The 13,543-nt window shown below is 35.1% G+C and overlaps 1 protein-coding gene across 1 annotated transcript in view; it reads right to left on the minus strand.

Annotated features, from left to right (window-relative positions):
* The window catches only part of PPP4R1 (protein phosphatase 4 regulatory subunit 1), a 42,218-nt gene that overhangs the window by 10,519 nt on the left and 18,156 nt on the right, over window positions 1-13,543 (minus strand). The window contains exons 6-14 of the mRNA XM_070942375.1: window positions 12,067-12,213; window positions 9,465-9,572; window positions 8,131-8,196; window positions 7,349-7,507; window positions 6,059-6,186; window positions 4,764-5,266; window positions 1,922-2,097; window positions 1,678-1,776; window positions 83-268 (exon numbers count right to left, since the gene is read on the minus strand). Coding sequence (XP_070798476.1) covers window positions 83-268; window positions 1,678-1,776; window positions 1,922-2,097; window positions 4,764-5,266; window positions 6,059-6,186; window positions 7,349-7,507; window positions 8,131-8,196; window positions 9,465-9,572; window positions 12,067-12,213 — 1,572 coding nt within the window. The remainder of the gene's footprint in view (window positions 1-82; window positions 269-1,677; window positions 1,777-1,921; window positions 2,098-4,763; window positions 5,267-6,058; window positions 6,187-7,348; window positions 7,508-8,130; window positions 8,197-9,464; window positions 9,573-12,066; window positions 12,214-13,543) is intronic.

Consider the following 13,543-nt stretch of genomic DNA (forward strand, 5'->3'; position numbering starts at 1 on the left):
ATTACTTCAATGAGGCAAATTAATCTTAAAATAGCGTAATGAATTTCTATACCATCCAAGTATAATGTGGATTTTCCATTACCTGCATATCAGAAGCTAGAGTCTCATAGGTATCTTTCAGGCAATGCCAGTTCTGTCTACCTAGGGTAAGTGCCACCCCTGGAATGCTATAGGCACAGTGTTTGGCAATCTCGGTATCAACAGTCTGAGCTCGAGAGGGATCAGTCATGGATAAATACTGGTCTAGCAAGGCTTGAGGTACAACGTCCTAAAACAGAAAAACAGAATTTAGAAGTCATCTGAAAGAGGTAAATCCCTCTGCAAAACCGGAAAAGGAGAATGCCTGGCTGTATCTTGAATGGTACAACACATGTCAGACCATTTATGGCTGCATACCCAAATGAAATTATGAGTAAGCAAATCCAACAGGACTAAAGTATCCTGTCCAAGATGATCTGTTTGGATTAAAGAGCTGAGGGAAAATTCTCATACCTTTAATGATTTCTCTCCAACCTTCTATTTGAAGTTGCACAGTCAATTTTAAACACCTGATTTCTGATTTTATGCTAAAACTGTGAATATTTAGGATTATATTCAATGAGAATGCCATATGTCTAATTATACAAAATACAGATTAAAAAATATGTATAAATTGAAACTCTTATCCAAATTTGTGAATGTCTACTTCACACTGTTGTCCCAAGATTAAAAAGCAGCATCTTAGAAATGAACAAAGATATGGGATTTGAGGCAAAAAGATGAAAAAAGGCTATATGCATGCTGCTCCCATTCTGTTTAGATATATTTAAAGAAAAACAGATTCATGGAAGTGTTATACTGCAGCTGCCAAAATTAAGAGTATGTAACTTCCTTCTAAATCATGAGGTTGTCAAAAAGCCAAGAAGGAAACCAGTCTATCTCAGTTTGAGTTAGGAGGGAACAGTAAAGATTAAAATTGGAAAATAAAAACTGATGATTGTAAGAACAGGATTAGAGCAATCATACCTTTGTTTTCCCCAAGTGTAAATAAAACGAGGAGAAAAAGAAATACAGCTTGACCTTGCATATTCATTTTTTTGTTCTCTAAGGGCTCACACAGAGCTGGAACATTCAAATTCCAATACTGTGTTAAGGCTCACTAACAGGAGAATAAAAATTAGAGCTGATAAATACCTATAAATATCTATATACCATTAAAACTCTTCTATATGTAATCTTTAATAAGCCAAAATAGTATCATAGAGCAACAGTTTTTGAATCAAGAGTCCTCCAATGGTTAATTTACAGAATGCATCCATAACCCAGGACTCCCATGGGATTGAAATTTGGTGAATTTATGATTGCTTCAATATTGCCGCACTGCTACACCACCGCCTGGAGGTTCAGTAGATCGGTTGTACCCTACCCCTCTGGAGGCTACCTTGACTGATTCCACCACTGGCTGCTGGAGGGTGGTCAGCTGCAGTTAAGTCACTAGAGAATCAGAAGTTGTTCCTATTCCTAGTGCTTTTTTGCCCTTAGACATTCATTTTTCTCTTTAGATAAGAAAATATCTCTAAAATAATGACCCAACAGATTAAGGGTTATCTAATTATAGACTAGAGATGAATGATATGTATTTAGTTTTTATGAAGGTATAGCTTCTCTATTAACCTGAGAGAAACATTTAAAATATACCTGAATTTTAGATTTTTTTTCTTCTTCAGGGCTGAAACAACTATTAGTGTTCATGTCTGAGTCACTGTGAATATAACGAAGAGTAGATTCTACAATGTCCTGAAAGTGTGGGGGGGAAAAAGAACATTTTTTTAGAAAGACTGTGTACAGCAACATCCTAGGCATATTTACACAGCACAGAATCACTATATAGAATGTGCTATGCTGATTTAGAAATTCATCCATTATGTTTTCTTTTCTTTACCTCAACAGCATCATTGATTAAAGGCACTGTGCCAGCCTGGATGAATGAACAGTTTAGTTGGTCTTTAATGCACGCTTCGTTTTGACAGTTTGAGAACTTGCCCATGCTTGCTGCAGGCTCCTCTTGAGGATCTAGACTGGAAGCTCGGAGAGCAGCAGAGAGTACTTCCACTTGGGCTGTGCAGAAAGGAGAAATACTGTGATATATCAAGAAAGGTTCTCTACACAGCAATAATACACACAGATTAGTAATTCAGCATCACTTCCCACATACATTCTGAAGATACAGGGGCAAGGGCAAATAGAGATCTCCATTGGTAACTTTGGGCAGATTCATTCATATCTTTGTAGCTAAATTAGGCATTCTTTCCAGTTTTCTCTGACCTCTGTGAAACCAAGTTAATCCATACACCAAAAAATTAATAAATGCAACCTAAGTTCCAATCAGTGTATTTAGTCAAGAACCAAGTTTGAAAATTGCTAAGAACCAATGAGTAGAATCCTCACCTTTTTTTGAAAATACAAAACAAAGAAAAAGACTGAAAGGGAGTCCAGTATTATTTTTAAAATTTTATTAAGCCCTTTTTTCTGGCTTTCTAAAGTTTTTTATGGTTAAAAGTCTAACTTCAAAATTATTATACAGCAATCGTCTTACCACATATCTGACTCAAAGATAAAGCATGTTATTATATATATATGTAAATTCTACTTCAAGAATATGAAAATTAATGGAGAGCCTTCGTAATATAGTAGCTGTTTAATGGTGCAAACCAAAAGATCAAACTACAGGCACTAGAGGTTCTCAGAGCCTAATTTAATTGTACTAGTAGTTGTTAAATTCACTACAGATGAAAGCAGCACAGGGAAAGCAGCACAGCCGCCCTGAATCTCCAGAGAGGGGCGGCATATAAATTTAATAAATAAATAAATAAATAAATAAATAAATAAATAAATAAATAAATAAATAAATGGTTAATTCTGGCTATTTACGCACTGAGAAAAAGGTCAGCTAACTGATGATCTCAGGCTAGCTTCTGATTTCTTTTGAAAAGAAAAAATTCTAGCTGTTCAATATACAGCTAGAATTTCTCAGGTATTAGGAATTAATTGCTGTTTAAAGGCTAGACTAAGGAAAGAAGGAAACCTTAGACAGACGTGGTAAAATATAAATGTAGCTGTAACCATTATCAAAAAGACCAGAAGCTGATTTTTTATAAATATGCTTTTTCCTTTTCCTTCATTCCTTCTTTCCTTCCCCTATTTTTCTTTGTATTTTTTTCTCTTATTACTTTCCTTTCTTTTTCTTTCAAAATTTGTATACTTTTTTTTCTTTTAAACATTTCTTTAATAAAAATTATGTGAACAAAAAATTAAATTAATTTTTAATTGTTGGACTTTGTTCAGCAATGGAATAAGTTATGCAGTCTGAACAGCTAAATATATATTATTTCCCACAAATAAACAATACGAACAGTTAAAGAGAACATTGAATGTTTAATGATTTTTCCAAATATTACTTTATCAATTTTATAAAAGGAACCTTCAGGTAGTCAGAAGTATTATACTCTGCAGAATAAGAGAAATAGAAAGCAGAGAATGTTTGCTAAAAGTTGCCTTTTTGTGAGAGAAAATATAAGCATTACTTCCACTTTGCTGATGTCTCAGTCATTGCACATTATAACGGTTATTTGCTCAATAGTCTGGAAAAAACTAGCTTTTTAATATAAACTACACTGAAGGAACAATTTCCATGCTACCTTAAAAATAAAAGGATTCTACTATTCTAGCACCATACTTTAAAGGCATATTCATATCAAATGGGAGAATTTGTTTTTATTATTTCTAGATTTGTAACTTTATTCTCATGTTTGATGTCTGGACTAACTTTGTAACTCTTAACTTTATTAGACTGATTTCTGCTTCTGATCAGCATTATCAAGTTTTTCTCCAGTTCATCTTGCACTAATCCCATCTTCAGTTTTCAGGTGTGACTAAACCGTTGCTTCCTGAATGACAGTATTTGTCTAACAATTGCCTTTGGATGGGTCTCAGTTGTACCTTTATGTGACCTATTTTGTGCTGACATCTTCTGTAGCTACCCTTTCTTTGTATTCCTGCCATATAAAATGTGGGTGATATTGGCAAAATCATGCTAGCTTCACAACAGCATAAGCAATTTAAGTATTGGACCAAGGTAAAAGAAAAGCAATTTGGACAATAATTAGTAAAACTAATTAATAATGGAAACTTTTGGACCCTTATTGAATCTATTTTTCCTATTGCACTAAGTCTTTCTAACCAGCTCTTTTATTACTTCATTTCATTAATTGTATTACTATTTAGAGTTTTGTCTTTTTTTTCTCATATTACTAAAATATTGCAATTCAACATCCTTCCTGGGCTTTTCTCAAATTAGCAATTTCCTGCTTTCCCAAACTGTTTATTTCCTTTTTCTCTGCTTCCTTGTTACTGCTCCACAGAGAAAGTTGGTAGATTTTGACACAACTAAAGCATTATTTTAAACTTTTATGAAATAGTTACCAAAGGTAAAATTTATGCATTAAATAATAATAGTTTCCTATTGTAATCCTAATATTAATCATTTAAATATTTTTATTTGTGAGTTTTTTTAAAAAAGTAATAGGAGCAGGAAAATCAGTTATTTCTTGTATATCTATTTTCCTTTATTTCCTTTATTTTTTCCTTTATTACTTTTTCTTTGCATTTATATTTTATTGTTATATTCTTAGTTTTAGTTTTTTATCTTTCTATTTGTAAACTTTAATAAACATTATTAAAAATCTAATTCAAAGCTCAGTGTATACAATACAAGATATAACTACCTTTAACATCTGGATCATCCATATGAGGCTCCAAATTTTCTATCATTTCCTCCAGTTCCTTTCTTGTAGCCATGATGTTTGAAGATGCACATGCCATAACCTCCTGTTGTCCTTTCTGATTTGCTAAATCATCCTTTTCTGCATTTTCCTGAAGCTCTAAATCAATATCTATTTTAGGAAGTGGAGTCCTCCAGAAATGGAATGAGTTATACAGTTCTTGCTCAACAAGTGAGTTTTCCTGTGAATGCAATGTAGGCTCTGGTAGCACTGCTAACGTACAATGATCAAAACTGGGTTCATTCTCATCTGAAGGTTCTTTGCATGGTTCTAAAGACAAAGTACTATGTAGCAATGCCTCATCCTGGAAATGAACCAAGTTACTTTCTGCTTTGTCATTTTCAGGGGTGGCTTCAAAATCGCATTCCTCAGTGTCTAAAGACAACTCTGTCTGGCTTTGTACATCATGTGTGGATACATCTTCTGAATCCTTATTGTTTTCACTGCTGGATGAAAATAGATGTTAATATTAGCTCATCTAGTATAAGAGCCATGGTGGCGCAGTGGTTAGAGTGCAGTACTTCAGGCTATTTCTGCTGACTGCTGGCTGCCTGCAATTTGGCAATTCAAATCTCACCAGGCTCGAGGTTGATTCAGCCTTCCATCCTTCCGAGATGGGTAAAATGAGGACCCGAATTGTTGGGGGCAATATGCTGGCTCTAAACCACTTAGAGAGGGCTGTTAAGCACTGTTAATCAGTATAAAAGTCTAACTGCTATTGCTAATAGACACACACACACACACACACACACACACACACACACGAATTTAGCTAGAATAGAGTTGGTCAAACAGCAACTTGTGAGTAAGAAAGGGGGAAAGGAAATGAGGATTTGTAGGATGCCTGAACAGGAATAATAAAAACAAACAAACAAAAAGGGGTAAAAACCAGACCAAAGTACAAAGAACAGCAGACAAACTGTAGTACACAGGAAACTGATCTCAACTTCTGGCATATTTCCTTCAAAAATTACTCACTCTGATCTGTATAACAACACATAAGCTCACTGACTCATTCACAGATGGAAGCCTCAAAAACCATTAAAGATTTTCTACAATAAACAGAAATTTGGCACAAAGAAAGAATCATCTTTCAAAATATTAGGAAAAAAATGGAACATGTGTTGTCATCATCTCTCAGAATGTGAGAGATTCACTTCTAAAGAAAGATAAGCAAATATGAAAATGTGTGAACATTTTATTTCAACATTATTTTCATTGAATTTTATTATCCATACCTGTGTTCTATAAAATTCTGACTTTCAGTCTTCTTACATTCTTCTTCTCTAAAAAATTGACCACTGCTGGATGGATTTGCAAATGTTGATATAAAAGGCCCCAGGGATTGAAAGGCAGCTTGGCGAACCTGGAAGAACGTATTCCAGAGAAAACTATAGCTATTTTATTGGGCATGATTAGGAAGGTGATACGGTCGCAAAATTATGTAGCAGGGAATTTTTGCATCTGGGAATGTTCAGAAATCAGATATGGCAATATGCTACTTGAACTATCTGAAAAAGTCTTTATTATATTTATTTTGATAAGGTTTCTTATGGAACAAATTTTATTTCATGAAGGATAAAAACAGTTTTTAATCTCTATGGTGATTAGTACTAAAAAGCAGTAAAAGTAAACTAGAAATCCAATTATTTTAGAATTTAAAGGTTTTTACTGTAAAATGAAAGCATGGGTGGTATCAGTAGTAATCTCAGATATCATATATACAGAATTAAGCAGAGATGTTGTGGGCGGGAGAAAAACCGACAGAAGCAACTTACTGAAATGATTTGCAACTTTCCCTGCCAGCTTCTCCATTGACTTTGCTTGTGGGAAGCTGGGAGGAAAACTTGCAAGAGATTGCCAATGGCAATCATGTGATTATGGTGGTATTACATGGTGGTGGTGCAGTTCCAATGGTGGAATTTCAATACTAGTCATGCATCCCATTTTTTCAGTACTGCCATAAATATGAACAGTCACTGAACAAATGGACATAAGCTGAGGACTATCTGTAGTAGCGACAGAATTGAAAAATCTCACCCCGTATTAAATATATTCCCAGCCTTCACAATCATAATGATCTACTGGACAGATATAATCAATGGGTTGCATTCAGATGGGAGATCTGAGGATAGATGTTTCTTTGAATTTGCACCAGGATTCAGTGAAGTTTCCAGCAGGAAAACATTGTGATTTTTTTTTCATTTTTTTTACAAAACTCCAACATTTTTTTCATACTATTCCAAAGGCCTTTAATTCTGAGAAAACTTCTCAAATAGCACAGTGGAAATAAACAATGAGATATTCTCCAAACCCTCCTCCTAATCTACATTTTAAACATATCCACTGTCTACAGTGCAAACCATTGGTTCCAAAGAGTAGAGGATAGAGGATTGAACACTTTTCTTTATACATGGCCCACCCTCATGTTAACTGTACTTTCAATCATATGATTTGTTCTCAGAATAAGTGAACAAAGAAATTGAGAATTTAAAGAGATAGAAGGTAAATTTAATAATTGAACTTGCCCATCGTGAAGGGTCACTGATAAGATTAATAAAAAGTGTTGACAATTTTGTTCGACGGACTTCCTGTGATGTGGCACATGAAACAGCCATAAAGCATTCAGCACAAGCCTTCCGCACACCCCACACATTATCTGAACAAAGCTGGAAAAATCTGGGTAACTGGAAAATATAAAATATGATTATCAAATACAAATGATTTAATTTGGATCTTCTTCCACTCCTTATGGACTTCAAAACATTTAAGAGAAACTTTCTAATGTAGGATCTGGGTAAGATTATAAAAGTATGGAATGAGGCTTTATTTACTATTTCTGGAACTATTTTACTTTACATTCTTTAACAATGGCCAATATTAGCTTTGGAAACATAAAATAGAATAATTCCACCTTTTCACAAGTAGAATAATTTCAGAAGGAAATATTTTTTTACAGTAGCAAATCAGTGAAAGCAAGGATTATAGGAATGCATTCAAAGACAAAAGTAATCAAATAATTCAATAAAATCACATTTAGTGCTATTTGAAATATGCAAAAAATGTGCTTGAACCTTATAGAAATGAAAAAAAAAAACCATAATAGTCTTTTTCCAGGTATGAAATGCAATAACGCAGTATCTATTGACAACAAACTGTACTCCTGAAGAAATGATTATCAAAAATTAACTCTATCCTATCCATTTTTATTCAAGCTCCAATAAAATTACTTAAATGCCTATGTTGAAATTCAGCACAATTTTGCAATTAAAAATTAAATAAAGATAGAACATTGATGTATGAAACTCACCAGCATTTCTTCAGTGGCTTGCTGTCCAACTACACTACAAATATCTCCGAAATTGGCTGCACACACCTGGACAAAAATAAGTATTTAAATTAGAATTGGCGATGAATGAACCAAATAAAGTAATAGTTTTGGGATTCGAAGATAATTCACAAAAGCAGGACCATAGTTCAATTGTTTTTGAAGTCATACTTAGTACTTTTAGTACTTTTACTACTTAGTACTTTTTAATTAACAGCAAGTATTTTATTTGATGAAAAATTATTCACTGCAGTTCTCATCTCTCTCTCTCTGGTGCTTCAGGAACTCCAATTTACCATTCATAGGTGCTCAATGGGATGATCTAAAAGTAAATCTTCTTCCACGTTCTGCTAACTACCATATTCGGGATAATATTCCTCACAGATTAATCTGAATAATAGATATTTTGCCTTCAACTACCATCAAGCATATCATCAAGTAAATCAAGCATTTATGCATAAGAAATTTATCTAAATTAGGTTATTTTTATGACCTTTCTAATTTTTCTCAGCTCTCTGAAACCAAAATTCTGGAAATAAATATCCACAGAATACTATTCTCTATGGCAGGGGTGTCAAACTGGCGGCCTGCGGGCTGGATGTGTTACGTGCAGGCCACACCCACCCCAGCTCTGCGAAGGGGAAAAATGTCACGATTTGTCACATGATAGCATCATGACGCCACGAGTTTGACATCCGTGCTCTATTATGATCTTTCCTAGCTTGCTCTTTTTATATGTAGACCAACTCCTCAAATTTCCCATGAGAAATAACATAATTCCTTATAGCAACACTATTTTAAATTTACTTGGCTTACAAATGCATTATATTTTTCTTTAGGTTAGAATGTAATTGAGATTCTTAACATGAATAGTTTATCATCAATTTTAGCCATTGTCTATCCACTGCAGGATGAAGGTCTCTTCCGCTGGTTTCCAACCTATATACCTACTCCTTTGGCTGTGCATCATTTAATGTTCTCAATATTCTTTTTGCTATTATCTGGGTGAAAACCTTGTAGATGACTGAAAGAAAACTTTTTGGGTGATAGTTCTTTAAATCATGTGGGCCCCTAAAATGTATAAGAATCATTTTAGCATTTTTTCCATGCAGGTACTTTTTCTTCTCTGAGGAATCTTGAGTATAGTTTTGCTAGTATCTTGTATAAACTGTGACCACCAGCTTTCAGAATTTCAACTGTAACATTTTATCTTATAGCAGACTACAAATAGAGAGCCATAATGTCTAGCTCTTCGTTAATACTGAAGTGCTTTTTTAATAAAAAGCAGTATAGATTTATAAAGGAAGAAAATATACCTTCCGTACATGAAACATTCTACAATCACAGCACATTTCACAAAATCTAGGAAGAATGAGTCTCTCTGTGATGTCCTTTCCAACCATGGAGGCCATTTTGCACATTATCTAAACATAAAGAAAATTTTAGTTATGCATCTAGCAGTCCAACTTCTTTAAATTTATAAACCTATGCCTCTGCATCCTATACATATACATGTGTATATGTGTATTTGTCTGCATTCATAGACATTGAATTATTAGCAACAAAAATTGAAATAAAATTATTTTTCAATATAAAGTTAATAGAAGACACATACGAATGAACTGTGACATTGACTAAATGAAGAACTTTTGGTCAGTTTAATACAGCCCTTTACTGCATGTCCACAAGCAGCAGTACATATAAACAGTTCAGAGAAATATAGATTTGATACTAAACGTCTGATTTTTGGTTCAAGGATGTGTGAGCAATGTGTCATAATAAATTCCAATCTCCTCATCCGATGTCATCAGAGCCAATAATGGGTATGATGGGAACTGCCCAGCACTATTATAAATACACAAATCACATGGCTTGGGAAAACACACGGGAAGTTATACCCATGTAAACAAAGTCCCCTCAATTAAAAATTACACTATGCTGTTTTTTTAAAAAAAAATCCAAATAAAGGTCAGTTAAAATATAAAGGCTGTGTGGCTAGAAAAACATCAAGAAAGAAAAATGAGAAAAATGAAAAGTGAATTTGACTGAATATGGGTATGACCTAAGAGCTGAGCTTATAAAATAGGGATGAGGGAAATAATGTTATGATTATAATATTATGATTTTTCCTCTCATGTTTTCCTGTTTAAAGTGGCAAGTTACCGTATTGGGACAAATTTCATGTCAAGCTGCTATGACAAATTGGTACAGAACCTTGTTGGTAAGTCATCCAGATTCACCAAAATCTGGACACTTTATGGGCAGTTTGTTATGGTGACTGGGGCAATATTTTGACATGTTATCTGGAACTCTTTCTGGACAAGTCCTCCTCAGCCAACTGTGTGTGTGTTCCTTGTCCCTCCTGACTCCTTTGGAAGCTTGGAGGGAGCGTGACATCTGGGAGAAGATCAATGCCTTGCTTCAAGTGGACTAGTATCAGCAATCTTGAAAAAGGCTTGAAAGAATTTGCCCATTTCTTAAGAGACCTCCATGAATTTGTAAGTATTTGATAACTATCGTTTTGACTCTAGCATCCCCTTCCTTTCTAGAGGAGATTATTGATTACAGATGACTGAGATTTTGGTCAGTGTACAAATATAGAGGAATGCATTATCCCAACTCTTTTCTGGCACAATTCAGATCTGGGCATGGGATGCTTTTTTTAACATTTACATGAAACTGCTAGGGAAGATCGCCTGGAAACAATCTGCTTTATACTGGGCTGCCTTTGAAAACCACTTGGAAGCTTTTACTTGTCCAGAATGTAGTGTCCCAATTACTAGACAATACCTGCAACATAAACATATTAAACCTGTGGCTTTAGGTTTTGCATTGGGTTCCTATTTATTTCTGAGTGCAATACAAAGAACTGTTTTTCATCTTTAAGATCTACATGGCTTGACATGGTGTACTTGCATGAACATTTTCCCTCCTAATTTCAACATACCCAATTTAGATATCCCAGGAAAAATACTTCTGACCTCCTTACTTTTGTGAAGGAGAGGAGAGGCTCAGAGATGTGCTTTTCCTATGGAAGTGTTTCTCTCAACATTTGATCTGCCCCTACTTCTCCACTGTCTTTGGGAAAATGAGCTGACACCATGAGACCAGGGCTAGGCTGCTGGGGGTTCACAGTGGTTTGGGAGAACCTCTAGCTAAGATTCTGTGCAGTTTGGAGAACCCCCCAATTCCATTCCTAGCTGGCCCCGCCCGTCCCGCCCACCCCAGGAGTCCCCATGCGGCCCATTTTGGATGCAGGTTAAGTGCAGGGTGTGTGTGGAGGCTCGGTGAGGGTGAAAAATGGGCCTACTGGAAGTTCCGGAAGGCCGGAAATGGGCCTCTTTCCGGCTTCCAGAGGGCCTCCGGAGCCTGGGGAAGCCATTTTTGCCCTCCTGGAGGCTCAACAAAAGCCTCCGGAGCCCAGGGAGGGCAAAAATGACCCCCCACGCCATATTGCAGGAGGCTGACTACCTGCACCATGGCCATTTCCATCCAGCAATCAGGCAGAGAACCCCTTGCTAAAATTTTTAAAGCCCACCCCAGCTTGAGGCTGACTGATTCCTATATGATAATCTAAATTGGATTGCTTTTCTATTTTTTTTTACCATAGATATTTAACTGTATTATTGAAATACTAGATCAACTGATAGTCTTTTAAATTTTGATAAAGTACTGTATAAATCTAAATAACAAATATTGAAAGCCTGTGTCTTTTTCTGAGACTATAGAGCAGTTTTGGTCCAAGCCAGCTTTTTGTCCCTGAATCAAAAGTGATGTATGGCTGTATTGTGTAAAAGGGTTAAAAAGCTGTCACATAATATTTATTCTATCAATGAAAACACCTCTGTTACTGTGATATACTGTATATTCAGATAATCAGTCAAACACCAATTCCTGGAACATCATTTTCTTACTTACTGCCACTGCCTCTGTCTTCACATCATCATTGCTATCTGGAGCAGTCAGTTCTACTAAAACGGGACATACTTTGGTCTCCACATCATATCGTTCAATAAGTTCTTGTTCCAACAAAACAAGTAATGCTGCTTGACTTGTTTTTCTCACCTATGTAAAAACATAAAAAGCAGGAAAAGGACAATTCAATTTGTCTCAATCTCTGCAAAATTCCCATTGCTAAGCAAGACAGATAAGTGAGGTTTGTCCCATTTTACAACGTTTCTTGCCATAGTTGTTGAGTGAATCTGGTTTCCCCACTGACTTTGCTTATCAAAAGTTTGCAAAAGCTGATCACATGATGCTGGGACACTGCAACTGTCATACATACATGCCAGTTTACAAGTGTCTGAATTATTTTCATATGACCGTGTGGATGCTGCAATGTTGTTAAGTGTGAAAAATGGTCATCAGTCTTTTTTTTTTTTTTTTGGTGTCATCATAACTTCAGTCACTAAACAAATGGCTGTAAGTCAAAGACTATCTGTATTATATTTATGGATTCTGCAATATATTTCTGAGCAATGAGTCATCTGTGTGATAAAGATTCTAATAACTGGCCTTAATTGTATTACTGCAATGATGAAATATTTGTTAAGCATCACAAAGCATTAAAGGAAATGAATAGTCGAATAACCTTTTCACACAGTTTTTTAGCAGTTTCACTCTGCTATGGAATCCAAGTGGTTCTGAATTCTTATCTGGAAATATTAATTTCCATTCTTCAAATATGTAGATTTATTCACAAACTTTCGATCGGCCAAACTGCACAATAACTGGACACAACTCTGGATTCAAAACTCAGCACAGTAACATCAGAGCATTTTAATCTCCCAGAACATTGCACTATAATGTTTCAAAGTTGTTGTTTTGGAACAAAAATATTTTACCAATGCAAAAAGGGGAGAAATTGCTGAACTCTACTCTATACATCAAATATTTTCAGGCCATTCCAGAAGATCTCAATAAAGGCAAGGGGTTTTTCACACCTCAAACATATAATTGATAAATACTTGTAATCTCTCACATATAATTTGCACTGCATAACCACCCTTAATTTCTCCTCTTTCCCCTTTCCCTATTCTTCTAAATCCTACATTTGTTAGACATTTCATGCACCTGATGAAATGAGTTGTAGTTCATGAAATGTTGCTTTTTAGCAACATTTGCTAGTCTGAAAAACTGCTACCAGAATCCTTCTGATCTTCAGAACAGAAAAAAAGGAAAACTACAAAAGCACTCAAAATAACAAGATAAAACACTGGCTCACAAATAACGAAATCTTTCTTAATTAGAAATTAATTTTATAAAGCAGTGTTAGCTCCTATGTAAAGATAAAGCCAACATTAATCTTCCAGAACAGGCTGCAGAAATTATTAAGGGTTGCATGGAACAGTAGAGTTGCTATGCTAGCAATGTGTAGGTTATGAGTTTTTGTCTC

The sequence above is a fragment of the Pituophis catenifer genome, unplaced genomic scaffold (genome assembly GCF_029215685.1).
Source record: "Pituophis catenifer annectens isolate HBS135680 unplaced genomic scaffold, rPitCat1.0.hap2 SCAF_3, whole genome shotgun sequence".
Taxonomy (NCBI): domain Eukaryota; kingdom Metazoa; phylum Chordata; class Lepidosauria; order Squamata; family Colubridae; genus Pituophis; species Pituophis catenifer.